The 19,531-nt window shown below is 38.5% G+C and overlaps 1 protein-coding gene across 34 annotated transcripts in view; it reads left to right on the top strand.

Annotated features, from left to right (window-relative positions):
* LOC124089953 (uncharacterized) overlaps window positions 1-19,531 on the top strand; it is a 91,064-nt gene that overhangs the window by 33,809 nt on the left and 37,724 nt on the right. For 22 of the 34 annotated variants that reach the window (XM_058577643.1, XM_058577647.1, XM_058577640.1 and 19 more), the window contains one exon: window positions 19,213-19,287. In XM_058577643.1, the coding sequence (XP_058433626.1) occupies window positions 19,213-19,287 (75 nt within the window). The other 12 variants (XM_058577668.1, XM_058577663.1, XM_058577662.1 and 9 more) reach the window with 4 other exon arrangements.

The following is a 19,531-nucleotide window of genomic DNA, read 5'->3' as shown; positions in this document are numbered from 1 at the left end:
TACTTGTCACATCTAAAGGTGGTCTTCATGTCACAGGCAGGAACTTCTACTTGACATACTCACTACTAAACTCAGGGAACTTCCATCCCTGCCCACCAGATTATATCACTGCCCCATCTGACTTCATCTCCACCCAGGTGGTTCTAGATCCAGATCAAAGTCTAGCAACTGTGGTGATAACGACAAGTGACCCACAGCTCTGGTAAATAGATCTCTGAGAACTCAGAGGACCTCAGCCTCTCATGTAGTTCAAATGTGCCTTGAACTCCTGGTGTAGTTGCATAGATAACAGGAAGCACTTGCATCACAGTGGTCACCTGGGTACTGAGTCATGAGTCACTCAGGGTATGTGTCGAGCTCAAACCTCTATGGCAGTGTGCAGGTGCAGGTTATAGACATTGCAAAGGCACCTGGCTTTAGAATGTGCATTTTAGTGGGTCAAAGCAGGTGGTTGAGTTCAGGCCACAAAGGTGGGATTGGGAGCCTTGTTGGGTCTGGGTGTGGTTCCTAGCATTGGGACTGCATTGGGGATGTGCATGTGACTCTCTTTTGGGGAGTCTTCTTAGTGACTGCACATGTGCTTTGGGGCTGTTTTTCTCCCCGAAGTGATTTAGTGCTTGGGAAGACCCCAGAGCTCAAGGAGCTATGTGCCTAAGTACTGGGTGGGGCAAGTGCACTTCTTCTGGGCCTCAAATCTGTGGGCCTCTGGACCTTATCTGTTACTTCTTTTGCCTTGCAGCTGTGTATGTGATATTTTTTTTGGGGGGAGGGGGGTGTCACTGTACAGTGACAGTTTCCATCTATATCCTGAGTAACATCAGATTCTGGTTTGGCTGCTAGCTACTTCCTATGCACACCTTCTCTTCTGATTTCCGTTCTTGATTGAGGAGGCAGTGCCCAGCATAACTGGTACCCTGTTCAACCCCCTTCCTTTTTCTCTACAGTCTTCTACAGTTTTGTCTTTGGCCACCACCCATTTACTTCTTTCGGTTCTTTCTCTTTCTCTACCCTTTTTAGGGTTCTAAGTGCCTTTTCTTTTTCTTTTTACTTTCTTTTTTTGGTACTGGAGATTGAACCTAGGGATGCTTAACCACTGAGCCATATCCCCAGCCCTTTTTATTTAATTTTGAGACAGAGTCTGGCTAAGTTGCTTGGGCCTCACTAAGTTGCTAAGGCTGAGTCAGCTTTGAACTTGTAATCCTCCTGCCTCAGCCTCCTGAGCTACTGGGATTATAGGTGTGCATCAACACACCTGGCTCTAAGTACTTTTTTAAAAAATTAAATTTATTTTTATATTGCTAGGTGTTTTTTAAAAATTGGAGTCAGCTCTTCATTCTTTAATCTCTATATATTGCCTCTGAAATGTTCACCATCTCTTATCCTTCTAGGATCCCAGTTCCATGTGCTATAATTCATTACTATATACCTTATGCTTATACTTTCTCTTCACTATTTCTATTAATTTTTTCCTCATAAAATGACTGGATGTTATGTCTTCAATTCTAGTAGGTTAATTTACCCTTCAACTGTATTTAATATGTTCTTCAACATGTCTGTTTAATTCATTTTCTTTAAATTTATGTATATACCCTTTGTAGCCGCCGCCTTCCTCCTCCTCCTCCTCCTCCTCTTCTTCTAGGGATCAAACCCATGGCCTCACACTTGTTAAGCAGTCTACCACTGAGCTAAACCCCAAACCCCTGTATTTATTTTTCATAAGAGTTTCTATTCTTTACCAAAAGCATAATGTCTTTTAACATATAATTGTAGTTATTTTTGTATCCATCTGGTTTCTTTAAATCAGCTTTATTATGGTATATGTCAAATGATGCACATCACTTTTACACTTTTACACACATAAAGTTTTCATGTGTTTTGACAAAGGGACCTAAACATAGGGTACATTCACAATTGCTACCTCAAATGTGGAAGCAATGCTTTAGTCCTCAAACCCTTATTGTGAGTTGCCAAAGGTTCATTAGGAAATGATTCATACTGCTTTTTAAATTTAGAGAAGGAAGGGCCAGTGGTATTGGCTGAGGAAAGAGTGTATGTGCAATTTGGATGGAGAGCCCAAGGGCAAATTAGTAAACCTCAGCATAGGATAAGCTCAAGGACTTCTTGGGATTGTTCTAGCTGCAAAGGCGAAATAGTAATAATTAATAATAATAACAATTACAATAAGAGGAAACAAAGAAGGATCCTTTCAACATTATCTCTATAATACATGTAACAAAAACCTGAAGGGAAAGATACATGGGTAACACCAGTATTTCTCATTCACTAAATGATCTGAAGGTATCTGATTTGCATCTTACCCCGCAAGGTTACAATCAAGTCTTTTTTTTTTTTTTTTAAGAGAGAGAGAGAATGAATTTTTAATATTTATTTATTTTTTTTTTTTTTTAGTTTTTCGGCGAACACAACATCTTTGTTTTTTGTATGTGGTGCTAAGGATCGAAACCAGGCCACACGCATGCCAGGCGAGCGTGCTACCACTTGAGCCACATCCCCAGCCCCACAATCAAGTCTTTTAGATGGAAGCAATCAGTTCATTGTAGGAGCTCAGTTTAGTGAAACATAACCAGCCTTCACTGTTATCTTCTCATTCTACATACTAAGAAAACCACTTATCTGACTTAAGTTTCAACAGCCATTCCATACACCTGTTCCCCCCAACCTCCAAAGTATTCTCTCTCTCTCTCTCTCTCTTTCCTCACCTCCCCTCCTTTTTGTGTGTGTGTGTGTGTGTGTGTGGTGGGGGCAGTGGTACTGGGGATTGAACCCAGAGCCTTGTGCAAGCTAGGTAAGCATTGGAACTAGATCCCAGCCCTTTTTATTTTTTGAGACAGGGTTTGACTGAGTTGCCCACGCTAACCTCAAAATTGCACTCCTCCTGCCTTAGCCTTCTGAGTAAGTGGGATTACAGGTGTACCTACCATGCCTGCTCCTACTTTTATTTTCTTATAGAAATTAGAAAATAACTCTTATCAGAATTAATTCTGCTTCTTATCAGAATTAATTCTGCTTCAGTGATTTTTTTTTTTTAACTCTTACCCATTCATCACCTGCCAAGGCTGAATACAGACCAGGTTTACACTTTCTGAGCTAGCATGAGTTTACCAAAGATGAGAAATCCAAGTATTTCCCATATTGAGCTGTGCTTGGTGTTCTGTGCTGTCATGTCTTTGTCTGCTGTGCCTATGACCTATGAATTGGGAAGTAGATGGCAAGGGATATTTTATTCTGGGGAAACTATGCATAGAATTCAAGGTAGTTTTTGAACTCTGGAAGAAATCACAGATTTATTTTCATTCGGTTTTGAAATTTGACATGCTTTCTTTTATGAATGAGGACAACAAATCAGTTATTAGAAATACTTCATTGCAAGAAGAATCGTGTATCTTCATGTCACATTACAGTGTTAAAGATATCTTAAGATATCATTTATATTTCATTACCTTAAGACATCATTTATATTTCATTACTTTGAAACTTAGTAGTTAATAGATTTATTGCCATATTTTCTGTATGTTGATAAACACATAAATTGCAAGGCCTCAAATTTAAAAAAAATTTTTAGGAAAGATATTTAAATTGTTTAATTTTTAGTCATTTGTACATTACAGCATATATTTAAAAATATTCCTGTCTGGCATAATGGCATGTCGCAGTCCCAACTACTAGGAAGGCTAAGACTGGAGGATCACTTGAGCCCAGGAGTTTGACATCAGCCTGGGCAACTTAGCAAGACTCTGTCTCAAAAAAAAAAGACAACAACCACAAATTGCTGACTATCACAGGCTTCACCAGAATGCCAAAAAGAGTTCATTGCTGCAACCTGCATGGCCGAACCCTAGAGACAGGCAGAGGCAATGTGGGATTAAGAAAGACACACAAACATTTATAAAGAGAAAGCTGGGACCAGGTGGGATACCTTCCTTTGATGGAGGAATAGTGACCCAGAGCTGGCATAGCATGTTTATTATGTAGATTTTATTATCAAAAGGCTATTTGTGGGAAAGTTTCTGCAAAGTAGGGAGGCTTGAAGGCTATAGCACTTGCAAGTTATTTTGGTTATCTTGTTATGCTCAGAACTCTGTTCCTGGCAGCTGGTGTCTAAACTCAAGGTCAAGACTGTTATTGTTCCATGCTTTGCATGAAACATTCTGAACTTTTGCACAGAACTTCCTCAGGCAGGGTGCTACCATAGATCCTGGGCCATCTTATCCTGCACCTTTACACAGAATGTTCAGGGCAAAGTGCAGCCACAGCTCTGAGGCAGTCAAAGACCATGGTCCAAGTCTGCTTTCCACAGTTGGTGGAACAAATAAATTGAGATAGTACATGTATGAACAAATTATATAATGAATAAGTTGTGCTTAGCCTTGTACTTGGTGAATTTCTTTCTTGAGGACTATGAAAATGGTCATGACCTAATGAAAATTAAGAATTTATATGTGCTACTTGCTGATACATAATAGAAAAACATGCTGTGAGTTTGAGTGGCATGTTCCTTAGCAGTTTAAGTGGTAGACTATATTGATAATCTGAGATTTTACTTTTTTATGGATATAATGAGTTTAGTATAATCTATTTTATGAATATAACTGTTTAATGTAGGTTGCTTTAGGAGACGATCCTCTACTGCGGGGCGGCCAGCACCCTGCCAAATTTTGTAAGATTTTTCTATCCAAAGGCCTAGCAAGCCTTCCTGATTAGAAGGTGATGAGCCACCTGAGAAAATGAGAGAAAAGAAATAAGAGTCAGAGCCCAAAATTAGGTTCAAAGAGGAGCTGGAACAGAACAATTAGAAAATGGCTCCAGTACTTTATTTAAGGGAGAGTACATCAAAGGCAGAGATAAGGTTTCAGCGGGAGGAGTCTTGCTTCCAGGTGTGCCAGGGGACTTGCAGCAAACAGATTGATTGGCATCTTGGCAAGCCACACCCATCTGAGCTGTGTGGCTATGTAGCTTCAGCAGGTCCAGCGGGTCGCCCCAACTCCAGTGCAGTGCTGAACCTGGCAGAGCTAAGGAGGATATCACGTGTACTGGGCAGTGGCAAATCAGCAGGAGTACCCCTAGGAGTTCCCAGATCCCAGACTTTCCTAGTCAATGGCTTCCGTGTGGATTGGGTTCATGCACATTTCACAGATGGCTCCTAGCAATCCTCAGATACATTTATTGAGGCATATGATAGGAATTAATTTCATTTTTTTTCCAGTTTATACCTGTTTATTGAGTAGAGAAGTCAGCCAACAGGAATTCATTTCTTTGTAAGATTTCTCTATCCAAAGGCCTAGCAAGCTAACCTACTGGGATTTGTGAGCCTTTGATCCAGGGTCACTTAATTTTGGAATGCTGAGTTGTTTAAAATTTAATAATATTTAAGAATAAGAACAAAATTTTTAAAAATAATAGTTGTTCAGCACTTATATTCTAGAATACATATTAAGCACCTAACATTAATTTATGCTGTTTCCCTTCTTCAATTGTATTGACTACTGCTGCTTGGAAATTATAAGACAGTAGAAAGGCATTTAATGTGGAAGACTGGTAAGAAAAAATAGCCAGGAACATTCTGGAAAATTAATAAGAGTAATGCATGATGCTGGGTATGCTGGCTCATGCCTAATCCCAACAGCTCAGGAGGCTGAGGCAAGAGGATCACAAGTTCAAGGTCAGCCTCAACAACTTAGTGAGACCCTGTCTCTAAATAAAATATAAAAAGGGCTGGGGGGCTGGGGTTGTAGCGCAGTGATAGAGTGCTTGCCTAGCATGTGTAAGGCACTGGGTTCGATCTTCAGTGCCACATAAAAATAAACAAATTGAAAAAAAAAAAAAAGGAAGGGCCACACTGCCACTTAAAAATGTATATCTTTTTTTAAAAAAAAGGTAATGCATGGAGTGGAGCCTAGCCCTGCCAGCTATCAATGCATTTTATAATGTTGGGAGTCCAAAATAAATTTGATTATGATGCAGGAAGAAATTGGTAGATCAACAGGACAAAAGAATAGTCAAGAAACAGACCCAAATACATACTGGAACTCAGCCTATGATAAAGTCTGCATTTAAAATTGTTAGGACAAAGGTGGACATTTTTGTTTGTATGAGCTAGTGGGGATTGATGCCAGGGCTTTGTGCCTGTTAGGCAAATATGGATATATAAGTAGATAGTGCTGAGACAACAAGGTAGCTAACTATGAAAAATAATATTGTAAATACCTAAAACTCTGATTAATTAATTACATTTTAAAATCTGACCGTAAAAGAGGAAAACAAAAGATTTTAAAAAATATATTCAAGTGGAAAAAATGATCTCTAAATATAATACCAAAACAGATACCATCCAAGAACAAATTGATAAATTTATATATAATCCCCAATTTCTCAGTTCTAAGAAATCAAAATAAGATAAATAATAGACCAAAGTCTGGGGGGAAAGTTAATACCCCTCATATTCAGAAGTCTTAAGCAATTAGAAAAATAACCCAACACAAAATGACAACAAAAGACATTGTAATCACAGAAATTGTAAGTGGTATTTAAAAATAGGAAAACGTAGATAAAAATGGAAAATTAAAAATATAACATTTGCCACTTAACAGGCTGGCCAAAATAAGAGTTTTAAAAATTGTTTTGAAAAAAGTATGGGGAAATGGGCACTCTACTACATTGTAGAAAGGAATGTAAATCAGTGAAACTAAACAAAGGAAATTTGGCCTTTTATGTATTCATTTATTTATTTATTTTTGCTTTAGTATATTGAACATCTTTCTAATATAAATTATGAGAAAATAATTATAATTCAATGGAAGAGATGCTGAAAGATTCAAGATTAACATCCATTATTAGCATGTAAAACTGAGGGAAAGATCAATGACTTATGCTCGTAGAATCCTGCCTCCATGGGAGACAGGAGGGTCAAGCCTAAAGCCATCAGTGGGAAAGATGGGCTCTCAGAGCAGGGGTTTCTGGCTAGAAGCTGTTCCTTACTCACTAGGTCAATTTTTTCTCCTAGCCCCCCATCAGGCTGAGTCTCTAGGCTAAGATGGTGGAGATCATGTTAGCTGTAGTAGAGAAAGAGAGTGATGGGCTGAACCCAGTGGGAGTGCTGAAAAGCTTCCCGAGTCACATTTGGCTTAGGCTTCTCCAGGGAAGATGGACAGAGGGAAAGGAGGTGATGGAACCAAGTGAGGGCTTGGCACAGGGCTCTGGAAAGTTCAGAGGAGCCGGAGGCCCAGGTGGCAGGACAAGCCTGGATAGATAATGGCCATGAGAGTCTGCAATGCCCATACAATGGACAGCAGTCCAAACCCTATCATGCATAAGCAGATGGAGTCACATGGGGGATGACAAAGACTTGCCCTAACCTGTCTCCCATGTGGGACTGAAATTTGGCCTTTGAAAAACTGCACATATGCACTGACACAGCAATTCCACTTCATGAATATAGCTTTAATATATTTGCATATGGACATTAGCAATATATACAAAGATAGTCATCTCATTTTTATTTCAAGGGATAAAAATATTTATGTACCTCAATAAGGGACTGACTCAATTAACTAATAACACTATGCAGACAGAACACCAATGAGGAAGATGTTCTGTATTTTCTTTTTTAAATATTTATTATTTTGTTTTAGGTGGACACAATATTTTATTTTTATGTGGTGCTGAGGAGTGAACCCAGTGCCTCATAGTGCTAGGCGAGCACTCTACCGCTTGAGCCACAACCCCAGCCCCTGTATTTTCTTTTATACATTTCATTTTCAATAAAGATGTCCTCAAGGAAATCAGTTTTCAAGAATTATAAAATGTAGTTAATTTTTAAGAAAAATTTTTTAGTTGTTGATGGACCTGTATTTTATTTATTTTTATGTGGTGCTGAGGATCAAACTCAGTGCCTCATACATGCTAAGCAAGCACTCTGCCACTGTCTACAACCCCAGCCCAAATGTATGTTTTTTTTTAATCTTTGTTTTATTTTATGTGGTGCACCCACATGTGAGGCAAGCACTCAACTTGTCAACTCTTAATTTAACTAAGCTCTTAATTTAACTGAATTTTGCTTCCCACTTTATATTTGTGTTTAATCTATTATTTTCTTTTTTGAATTTTAAATTTTTCTATTATCAGATGATAAATGATGGGCTGGGGTTGTGGCTCAGAGGTAGAGTGCTCACCTAGCATGCATGAGGCACTGGGTTCGACCCTTAGCACCACATAAAAATTAAAAAATAAAGATACTGTGTGACCACCTAAAACACACCAAAAAAAGAAGATGATAGATGATTTCCTCATCGATTTCAGCTTCCTGGAAGCATTTCCTACTAGAGGGTACGATTGCATTCCATAGGTTTTCAAAGGTGAGATTTTTTTTTCATGAAAACTTCATTTCCTTTAGAATGTTTTCTTTAATCAGTGGTTATTCACAAGTATTATTTAAAAGTATATTTCCAGTATGGGGGATATAAAGCAATTGCCTAGCCCTGGGTTCAATCCTCAGTGCTGCCAAAAAAGAAAAAAGAAAGTATATTTCCAAACATATGGAGAGACTTCTAGGTCATATGTAAGAGATGTTTTGTATAATTTCAGTCATTTGATATTTGTTCAGACTTGCTTTATGGTTCAAGGTACAATAAATAATTTCTCATATAAAAGAATAGTTTGAAAGTTTGGGGAGGTCTATAAATATCCACTCTCTTTGCTTTTTATTTTTTTTTTATGGAGGCCATGTTAATAGTTATGTACAAATAGAGATTATCCATACTCACATTTTTATCTTTAAGTTCCCAGGATACAGGCCAGGAAGCAGCTGTTCTCCCATAAAGCTTCAGTCTCTATGGGTGGGTGACAGTCCCTGGCCAAGTAAATAAAGCTCTCATTGATTTTTTTAAAATATTTATTCTTAAGTTTTAGGTGGACACAATATCTTTATTTTACGTTTATGTGGTGCTCAGGCTTGAACCCAGTGCCTCGTGCATGCTAGGTGAGTACTCTACCACTGAGCCACAAGCACAGTCCCAGCTCTCATTGATTTGAATTCGGACTTAAGAGTGTTTTCTGAAGCGGCTCCCCATAACAGTACCAGGAACTCCCAGTAGTAAACCCCACCAATTTGAGAACGCCTGGTTCATGTGGTATCCTCCCTAGCTCCAGCTCAAGTTCAGCACAGCACCAGAGATGGGGTGACCCACTTGAGCCACATAGCCTCTCAGAGATGGGTGTGACTGGCCAAAATGCCAGTCACCCTGCTTACTGCAAGACCCCTGCCACACGGAGAAGCAAACACCAAACCAAGACTCCTCCTGCTGAAACCTTATCCCTGCCTTTGATGTACTCACTCTTAAATAATCAGCCATTTTTCAGTCATTCAGTTCCAGCTCCCATCAGGACTGGAAGACACTCCCCTTTTCATATCTAATTTCTGGCTCTGTTTTTATTTCTTACTGATTATTTCAGACTTTTTATTTCCTAGGCCGCTCACACCTCCTGAGCAAGAACCTTCCCTCTCGTGATGCTGGTCACCCAGTCAATCCCTTTCACCCACCTTGCAGAGAAGCAGTACTCCTGCTGCTTTCACCAGAGTCACAGAGCAACTAGAAATGCAGCCTTCCTCTAGACCAACATTTGAATTCTCTGCTTTTTCCTTTTTAAGTAATTATCTTTGACAAAATTTTTCAAAAAAAATTTTAAAGAGATATTGGCTTTATTCAAACTTTTTACTGGCCAGGGAATCAACCAGAAAACTTTACATTTTTTAATTTTTATTTTTTGTAGTTGTAGTTGGACACAATAACTTTATTTTATTTTATTTATTTTTTGTGGTGCTGAGGATCAAACCCAGGGCCTTGCATGTGTGAGGTGAGCAATCTACTGCTGAGCCATAACCCCAGCCTCTTCACATATTCTTATAAAATAGTTTATTCTAGATATTTCAAATTTAGTGGTAACTCCAAGGAGTTACAAATTTGCTGCCTGAAATTTTTCTACTTATTCGCATTGTTACATTTCTGTCATTTATTTGTCTTGTTCATACCTGCCAAAATCCAGTCTATATAATAGTTTCTTTGAAACAGCTTTTAGATAAAATTCATTATTTAACTGTTCAGTTTTTCTTTCTTTTCTTTTTTTTTGGTGGCATTTGGAATTTAACCCATGGTTGCTGTACCATTATTCCTCACAGCCCTTCATTCTCCAAGCCAGTTCCCAGGTTGTAACTACCAAATTTGTGGGAAATCTACAGATCTTCACTCACATAAATTACTATAATTCACTCTCATGAAAATTACCTTGTGTGCTATTCAATTAGACTATATAACAGATAGATTAAGGAATGAGGTATTTTTAAAAAACTTATAGCAGGGCTGGGGAATATAGCTCACTTCGTAGATTGCTTGCCTGGCATGTACAAGGCCCTGGGTTCAATCCCCAGCACCACACACACACACACACAAAAAAAAAAAATTATAGCAACTCAAGAGAGGCTGAGGCAGGAAGCTCACAAATTTGAGGCAACTTAGCAAGACCCTGTCCCAAATTAAAAATAAGGGCTGGGGATGCAGTTCAATGGTAGAGCTGGAAACACTGTTCCCCTTGTCTTCACTGACTAAATTTCCTTCCTGGCATTTACCATTTCCTTTTCCATTTGTTTTTGGGGGCGAGTGGCCATGAGCTAGGTATTTAGAATAAAGAGAGGGATATACTGAGTCTCAAAGGAAAAGCCCATGATCATCTGGGATGCAAAAAGTGCCCAAGAGCAACTAACTCTAAGGTGCATGTCCTTGACCCGTGTCCTTATAGAAAAAGGGAAATGTGCAAGCACAGGGAAAACTGGTGCAAAATTGTGCAGCTCCACCCTGGCTCCACCTCCAGTCCAGCCCCTGAAAACTGCCCCTCTGTAAATACTGGAGCTTCTACTCAGGGAGGTGGTGGTGGTGGGGTGCTTCTCACTCTTATGAAATCCCATATTGTCCCTTGAATGTGCATCTACTTCCTAAATGGCTATGCCTTTGACTGGCATGTGCTGAAATTCTTGTTTGTCATGTATATCAGGAACCCCACTGGTCCCCATTTTCTATGGGACCTCCTTGAACTCTTCTTCAGGGATATCTCTTCAAGTCCCATGACAGCTGCTCTGATTTTTTAGGATTCATCAAATTGGACTTCTGGCTAAGGACTCCAGTAACAGTTTTGTTTTTTCTAACATTTATTTTTTAGTTTTAGGTGGACACTATATTCTTCCTTTTGTTTTTATGTGGTTTTGAGACTCAAACCCAATGCCTCATGCATGCTAGGCGAGCACTCTACCACTGAGCCACAACCCTAGCCCCTCCAGTAACAGTTTCTATTTGCCAGTAACTCTTCCAAAATCTTTATCTGAATTAATTCATTTAATCTTCACAGTAAAAGTCAGTTATCTGAAGCACACAGAATTTATATATCTTGGAAATAAAACATAGGTAGCAAACCTTGAAAATACAAAGAAGCTGGAAATGATTCATATTGTAGGTAAAAGCTTTTCTACATTCATAAATCCAACATGGTTGTTTCCCATATATATTATTCTCTATAATTATGATGTAATCAAACAACTACATTTTTATTTTTTCATTTTTCTATGTAAATCCTGATACTGAACAAATTGTGAGTTATGAGGCAAAGGAAATTTACATAGTCACCTTCTCTTCTCTTACAAATTGTTCTATAACAGACAGCTGGAAAATTAATAGTTTCCTACATTAATCATATTATAAATTATATAATGTTGAGTTTGAGAATAGGTCTTTACACACACGTCACTTTAATAATGCTTCTCCCCAGTATACATTCTATTATATAAAAGGAGAGAGAAATTGAGCATGGTGGTGCACGCCTGTAATCCCAGTGGCTCAGGAGGCTGAGGCAGGAGGAAATGAGTTCAAAGCCAGCCTCAGCAACTTAGTGAAGCCCTATGCAACTCAGTGTGAAAGACCCCAGCCCAATAACTTTAGGCCTAGTAATAAATCACCAGGGCTTGCTTCCGCACCTGCACAGACGTCAGATGTATTTTTCAGAAAATCAGTTAAGTGTAACCGATTAAGAAAGGACAGGATGGTTGGGAAAGGAGCCGGCACGGTTGGGCAAATGGGATCATACAATGAAAAACCATACAATGAATAACAAATGGTTTTTATGTGGTTTTTCCAGGAACCTATAGTGAAAAACAAGTTTACCCTTTAAGTGACCTATATGCTGGATTCAAAAGAGCCAATGAGATACCTGTTACTGTGCTAGGAGGGAAACTGACCACTGTACCCTATAAAAGATCTGTACCCCAAAGCCCGGTGTGCCAGTTCACCGAAGCTCCGGCTGAGGTTTCGCTGAGCACCCGCAGGCGCCTGTGTATCAATAAATCGCCTCTTGCTTTTGCAGCCAGTGCCTCGTGCGTCTTTCTTGGACAGGGAATCGGCGGGTCTTTCAAGTGAGACCTTGTCTCTAAATAAAATACAAAATAGGGCTGGGGATGTGGCTCAGTGGTTAAGTGCTCCTAAGTACAATCCTTGGTACCAATAAATAAATAAACAAAAGGATAGCTGGATGCCAGATGAAAGTGTTTCTTACATTTCTGATACTTCTAATATTTCTATCCACAATGTATTTGTTGATGTTAAAAAAGGAGTGTTGAAGACAATATTTGAATACACAGAATTTCTTACTGTGTGTGTGTATTCTATGGTACTTTTTCACCTGTGAAAGACTACATTCCTTACATTCATATGGTTTCTCACCCGTGTGAATTCTCTGGTGTTGAGAACCATCAATAAAAGACTTCTTACATTCTTTACATTCATATGGTTTACCACCAGTGTGAATTCTTTTATTTTTAGTTGTAAATGGACACTATAACTTTATTATTTTTTTATGCAGTGCTAAGGATCGAACCCAGTGCCTCACATGTGCTAGGCAAGCACTCAACTACTGAGCCGCAACCCCTGCCCCACCTATGTGAATTTTTTGATGTTGTGTAAGATGTGCTCTCTATCTAAAGGCCTTCCTATTTTCCTGACATCCTAAGGTCTTTCCTTAGTATAAGTTCTCTGGTGTTGAATAAATGTCGATGAACAGAGAAAAGCCTTCTCACAGTCTTTACATTCATAGGATTTTTCCCCAGTGTGAATTTTCTGATGTTTGTTCAAATTTGAAAGCCAAGTAAAAGTCTTTCTACATTCATTACATTCCTAGGGTTTCTCACCACTGTAAATTCTTGAAAGTCTATTTAGATGTGCACTCTGCCTAAAGGCCTTTGCATTCCTAACATTCATAGGTCTTCTCATTAGTGTGTGTTCTCTGAGGTTGAAAAAATGTTGAACAAGAGATAAATGCCTTCCGCTCTGCCTGTGTTCATAGGGGCTTTCACCAGTGTGAATTCTATGATGTTGAATATGAGTTGAGAGATTATAAAAGGCCTTCCCACATTCTTTACATTCATAGGGTTTCCCACCAGTGTGTCTTCTCTGATGTCGGCTAAAGTCAGAAACACAAATGAAAGCCTTCCCACATTCTTTGCACCCATATAGTTTCTCATCAGTATATTATGTTCAGTAAGGTGGGGATATTTTCTAAAGATTTTTCCACACAGCTAGTATTTATAATTTATTTGATTTTTTTAAAATACAGGACAGCGGAATGCATTACAATTCTTATTACACATATAGAGCACAATTTTCATATCTTTGTATGTAAAGTATGTTCATGCCAATTCATGTCTTTATACATGTACTTTTTTGCATTACAATTCTTATTACACATATATACCACAAAATTTATTTGATTATTAAGTTGGAAGTTATACACAGATTCTCCATCATATATCTTAATATGCCAGTAAAACTGTTGATGTTTCATCTGATTTATGTAAGGTATAAAGGCCTTTTTACACATTTCATCAACTTTGCCACTGATGAATTCTTGCCTGTTGGGTGAGGTTTTCACATTTTTTCTGTGCAGTGTTTCTTTCCAGTGTGAACTGTTTGATTTAGAACAAGAGATGTAGGCTGAATGAATTTGGTTGCTACTTTTTCAAATGTGACTCTCACATGCCAGAAATAGTCTTCTTTAGATTCCTGTTTTTGCTCAAAGAATTCCCTGCATTTCCAATCGTCTCCAAGAAAAAAGTTCCTCAAGGCAAGAACTTCTCTTTCCATTATTTTGTATTTTAACAATTTATTTTTAAAAATGTCATTTTTTATAGATAATACCTTAGTTTCATAACTGGACAGCAAATCTGAAAGAAAATAAATATCCTGTTTTAGGAGAAATTAAATTTTATATTAGAAACAAAGAGAAAATAATGCTCTTAAGAGGTAAATGGATTTAGATAACTTTCAAATATTGACATTCACTTTGGAAAAAAATGGAATGGTTGGGGCTGGGATTGTGGCTCAGCAGTAGAGCACTCGCCTAGCACGGGTGGGACCCGGGTTCAATCCTCAGCACCACATAAAAATAAAGGCATTGTGTTGTGTCCATGTACACCTAAAAAATAAATATTTTTAAAAATGGAATGGTTATATTAATATCAGATAAACCAAACTTTAAGATAATCTATATGATCAAAGATAATCTTATCATAATGATAAATGGTCACTTCATCTGGAAGACAGTGATCAGAAATGTATAGGTTTATCATAGCAGAGACTCAAAATATACAAAGCAAAAATTGACATAAATCAAGAAATAGACAATTTCTACAATTCTACAACTCTGGTTGGAGCAATAACTTATAGAACAAACCAACCTCAGCCCCCAAAAAATGTCAGTAAAGAAATATAGAAAACATAAATAACACTGTCTAACAGTTTCAACTAGTAGATATTTATAAAACATAACATCCAAAACTCCAGAAAATGTGCATTCTGTTCAAGTGCACATATGCATTCAAAATAGACCATATGCTGATCCATTAAAGTTTTAATACACTAAAAAGGACCAAAATCATGCAGAATATGTTCTTTGATCACAATGAAGCTAAATTTGAAATAACTAAATATCTAGAAAAATCTCCCAATATTTCAAAATAAACAATATACTCAGGAAATAGAAGATATTTATAAATGAACCATAACAAATTTAGAGCATATTCAAATGTGTGTAATTTAGCTAAGGTAGTACTTAGACATCTATAATTTTAAATGTTTATATTAGAAAAACACAAAACAAATGATTTAAGTTCTGTAAGACAATAGAAAAAGAAACAGAGACTATATCCTGGGCAAATACTTCCATGGGACAGTTTGGTCAAGGTCTGTAATGTATATATGTCAGCATCTCTATTTCCAGAAATGGTATTGCAAAACATTTTTCAGAATATTTTCATTTTCTGCTTTTCAATTTCTATTTCAAATTGTTTTTTCCTCCTGCTTTCAGGGGTTAGCATGAAAAGCAAAATTAGATAATTTGCTGTTATATCTACTAAAATTTGGTTAATTAGATTTAATAGGCAATAAAATGTATGAAAGGAGGGGGAAATAATGTAACATATTTATCACCTGTGACTTGGTGACATACATCTAAATGTACACACTGCCAATTCTTAGATCTGCCAGAGCAACGAGTTTTCTCCACCAAAAAGGGATAAGAATGTGAGGTGATGGATTTAATTAGTTTGATTTAATCACAATGTAAATAAATATCAAAATATATTATACCCCATAGGTAGATAATATGTAGAATTGTTATTTGGGTCAATTTTTTAATAGTTACTTTCTTTAAAAATACCTATAGCAAGGCTGGACATACATCATGGGACATAAGTATAGGGTCCACGCCCTCAGGAGCTAAAATCCAGTCTTATTTTCTTATTGTAAGCAGATCTAAAAAAGACTTAGTCTCTTGGTAGCTCAGACCTGTAATCCTAGGGCGCTCGCCTTCGTGATCATACTAGTGACCCTTCCAGAGCCTGCTCTTCGCAATCAGGCCAGAAGCTTTGGGAAACTGGGTCCCCCGGCATTTTCTGGACCTCCTAGGACACATCGGACACGTGCTTTTCTCAAACGTCTGGGCCAGAGCAACACGTCTTTGCATCTGCGTAATGCTAGCATAGAGAGAACAAAAATCTCAGGGATCCGGCGCACGGTGGTCCTTACAACGGGCGTCGAATCCCGGGAGAATTTCGGGCGCGGGCTTACTTTTCCCACAAGCCACCGCGGCCAGCGTTAAGCGGACTTGAACTACATTTCCCAGCGGGCAATGGGCACGCTCAATCTATGGCTTCGCTTTCATTTTTGCTTGGTTTTTGTGCTTCTCAAGGTGAGGTGAATTCATCCCAGGATATTTATAGGCCAAGAGTGCTCTCGGTCAGGAGCCTGGGAAACCGGATTAAATTGGAGTCCGGCCTCAATCGGCCGGAGTGGCAGAGGAAGCCCTTAAAGCGTGCAAGTCCCTAACGTAGTTGGTCTGTTGCCGGAGTCTCAGGCCCGCGGGTGCGTGACGGCAAAGCAGCATGGTTGTCTGTGTGTCTTGATGCGGAATGTGTGAGCGCCTCTCTGTGTATGTGAGAGAGACTGCCTGGGAGGGAGATGGGACGTGCCACTTAACTGTAAGGACAGCCGAGAGGCCCCGACAGGTGCGTGGCTGCGCTCGCGTCACAGGCACGTGGGCGGCACGTCCCTCCGGTGTGCGTCACTAGCTGAGTTCTACGGGTTACTATGACCCGCCGGAGGTTCTCTTCGGCTTCCTCCGCCCCCTCTCCTCAGAGCTATTTGGGTCTGACACAGAAATGCCTCAGCGAGGGACATTGGATACTGAAACCTAAGCGAAGTTTTCCAGCAAGGAGGCTTTGACGTGCTCCTGGACTGGGGATGCCCGGGACGTTCTTTCTTTGGGATCTCTGAGGGTAGTTAGGGTGAGCAGGACAGGTGTGGACCTGGCGAGGAGTCACCTAAGTCATTCTGTGATCCTCAAAGGCCGGATAATCATGACTCCCTTGTCCCTCCCTGGCCCTGCCATTCCCCAAAAGGAGCCTGATGAGGTGTAAAGAATTGTTTCACTTCCAAAAATCAACGTTTAGACTAGTTTTTTTTTTCTTCTTAAAATTATTGGGTTTAGGGTATGCTTTCCTTATTCGGAAATATGTGGGAGGCATATTAATCTTGATCTATCCCCTCCCCCCAGTGGATATTGGGTGCCATTGAGATAAATATCGCAGACATTCTCACTTGGCATATCATTCTGATCCTTCCATGTTTTCTTATTGTAAGCAGATCTAAAAAAGAGTCTCTTGGTAGCTCAGACCTGTAATCCTAGAGGCTGGGGAGGCTGAGAGGCAGGAGAATCACAAGTTCAAAGCCAGCCTCAGCCATTTAGCAAGGTCTTAAGCAACTTAGTGAGACCCTATCTCAAAATAAAAGAAAAAGAGGGGATGCTGGGGTTGTGGCTTAGTGGTAGAGCTGCTTGCCTAGCACGCGTGTTGCACTAGGTTCGATCCTCAGCACCACATAAAAATAAATAAAATAAAGATATACACACACGCATATAAAGGGCTGGAGATGTGGTTCAGTGCTTAAGTGCCCCTGGATTCAACCCCTGATATCAAGAATGAATGAATGAATGAATAGAAATATAAAGGGTTGGGGATGTAGCTCAGTGGTTAAGCTCTTGGGTTCCATCCCCGCCAACTGTCCCCCCAAACAAAACAAAAAGGTTTAGACTCTTGTGATCTAGAGTCAAGGACAACAATTTTCTTGTTGTGATTATGTGCAAAATTTGTGCTTAGGATTATTTTAATGATTGATGATAAACCCATGTGGTTAAATATTATGCAGCTAGTAAATTTTATACAGCATTAGATGTATGAACGAAAATATATAGTACATAATGTTAAGCAATAGTCAAATTTATAAGTAATAGTACTCACAAATTAAAATTATATATCAATCCCATTTAATAAGGTGGTTTTGCAAGGATTGAATCCAAATCACATTTTTGGATTTAAATATTTTTTTCCAAATAACATTTTAATTATTTTATTAAAGTAGGGGAGTGATGTGGCTACATTTTATTACCCAAGTATTTTGTACTTCTGCTTTTCATACATTCTTTGATTCAATCTGAAAAAGCATGTTTAAAAAAATTTCTATACTGTTACCTTAAAATAAATTCCTAGAAGTAGAATTTGAATTAATATAATCAAACCTTTACTAATTGCCAGTCATACAGTCTTAATATTGGGAGTGATAAAGAGACTAAAATGATGTAGTTGCCCTTCTTTTGCTTCTAGTAAGAAAGGTCACACCTGAATGGGAATAAATGCATTAAAGCCATTATAGAGATTCAGGTAAAATGTAGGTTGTTTTAAAAAATAAACAATCCTTGGAGAGGCCTTAAGGGTTCAGTGGCACTCTGTAGGGCTGGATATATGGCTTAGTGGTTAAGCACCCCTGGGTTCAATCCTGGTATCAATCAATCAATCAATCAATGAACTTCCCACTTTCTTGGAGCAGCTTTCCCTTCACACACATTCACCTACATATATATTTTAAGTAAAGGCATGGACACTGCATGAGCAGACAAAAAAAAAAAAAAAAGATAAGTACTTTCAACTGTATGAGTGTATAACTTTTTAAAGCTTTTTAATCTGATGTCTGTCAGTTTTTCACATAGATGTTACAAATAGTATCATTTGTACATGTAGTTTTGTAACCTCATTTTCCCACTGACAGTATTCCTAGAATATTTCCGTGGTCCTTAATATTTTCCCTGCGTAACACTTCTTACATGAATATTTTGTAATTTATTAAGCATTTCTTCCAGAAGTAGAATGTGGAACACTGCCTGAACAATTTTGTGTCCTTTCTATTCTGCAACCTTGTTCAACTTCACCTGAAGTCAAGGCCATAAAGTAAGATGTGGTTTGGATGGTGTGGCTCCTTTTCAGCCCTGCAAAGTATGAATGAAAGGAGGAGGATCTGTTCAGGATAAGACTGAGCAGCCTAATCTCAGGCATAAAGCAGGTTCCCCCAAAGGAAGAACTCTAGAAAATTGCCTACTAGTTTTCCTGGGGATTAGGGAAGAATTTAGATTTAACTAAAACTCTTCTAATCCTTTCAAATTATGTGTTTATGGTGTGTAGTTGTATTCAAACTGGAATGAACAGCAAAACATTTAATTTTCTAGGTAGTAACACTAAACTGTGTCTATTTTCTTGGTGTCCTCTTCTGTTCACAGCTCTGGATGCTGTTTATTTTCCCACAGAGGAACTTCAGGAGGACCTACTAGTTTCAATGTGAAACCATGGCATGTGTAAGTTGGTGTTTCCTTCTCCATGAAATATGTTATGTAAAATCTTATCATTAATTATTTTGAAAAGTTCTACCTGTACCCATTTAATTATCAGTTCACCTGTTCCTCCTTTACCAGTGAACAGTGGATCCAAATAACCTAGGTACCCTTTGTGGCCCACTCTTCTCTAACCAGTGTTTATATATTTGACTGGATTATTCATTATCTCTTATGTACCAAATCATATATTAAGATCAATGATAGA

Source organism: Marmota monax, unplaced genomic scaffold (genome assembly GCF_021218885.2).
Source record: "Marmota monax isolate L192 unplaced genomic scaffold, Marmota_monax_Labrador192_F-V1.1 WCK01_AAM20220418_F8-fsc00228, whole genome shotgun sequence".
Taxonomy (NCBI): domain Eukaryota; kingdom Metazoa; phylum Chordata; class Mammalia; order Rodentia; family Sciuridae; genus Marmota; species Marmota monax.
The sequence above is the reverse complement of the archived record's forward strand: the minus strand, read 5'-3'. Positions and strand labels throughout refer to the sequence as shown.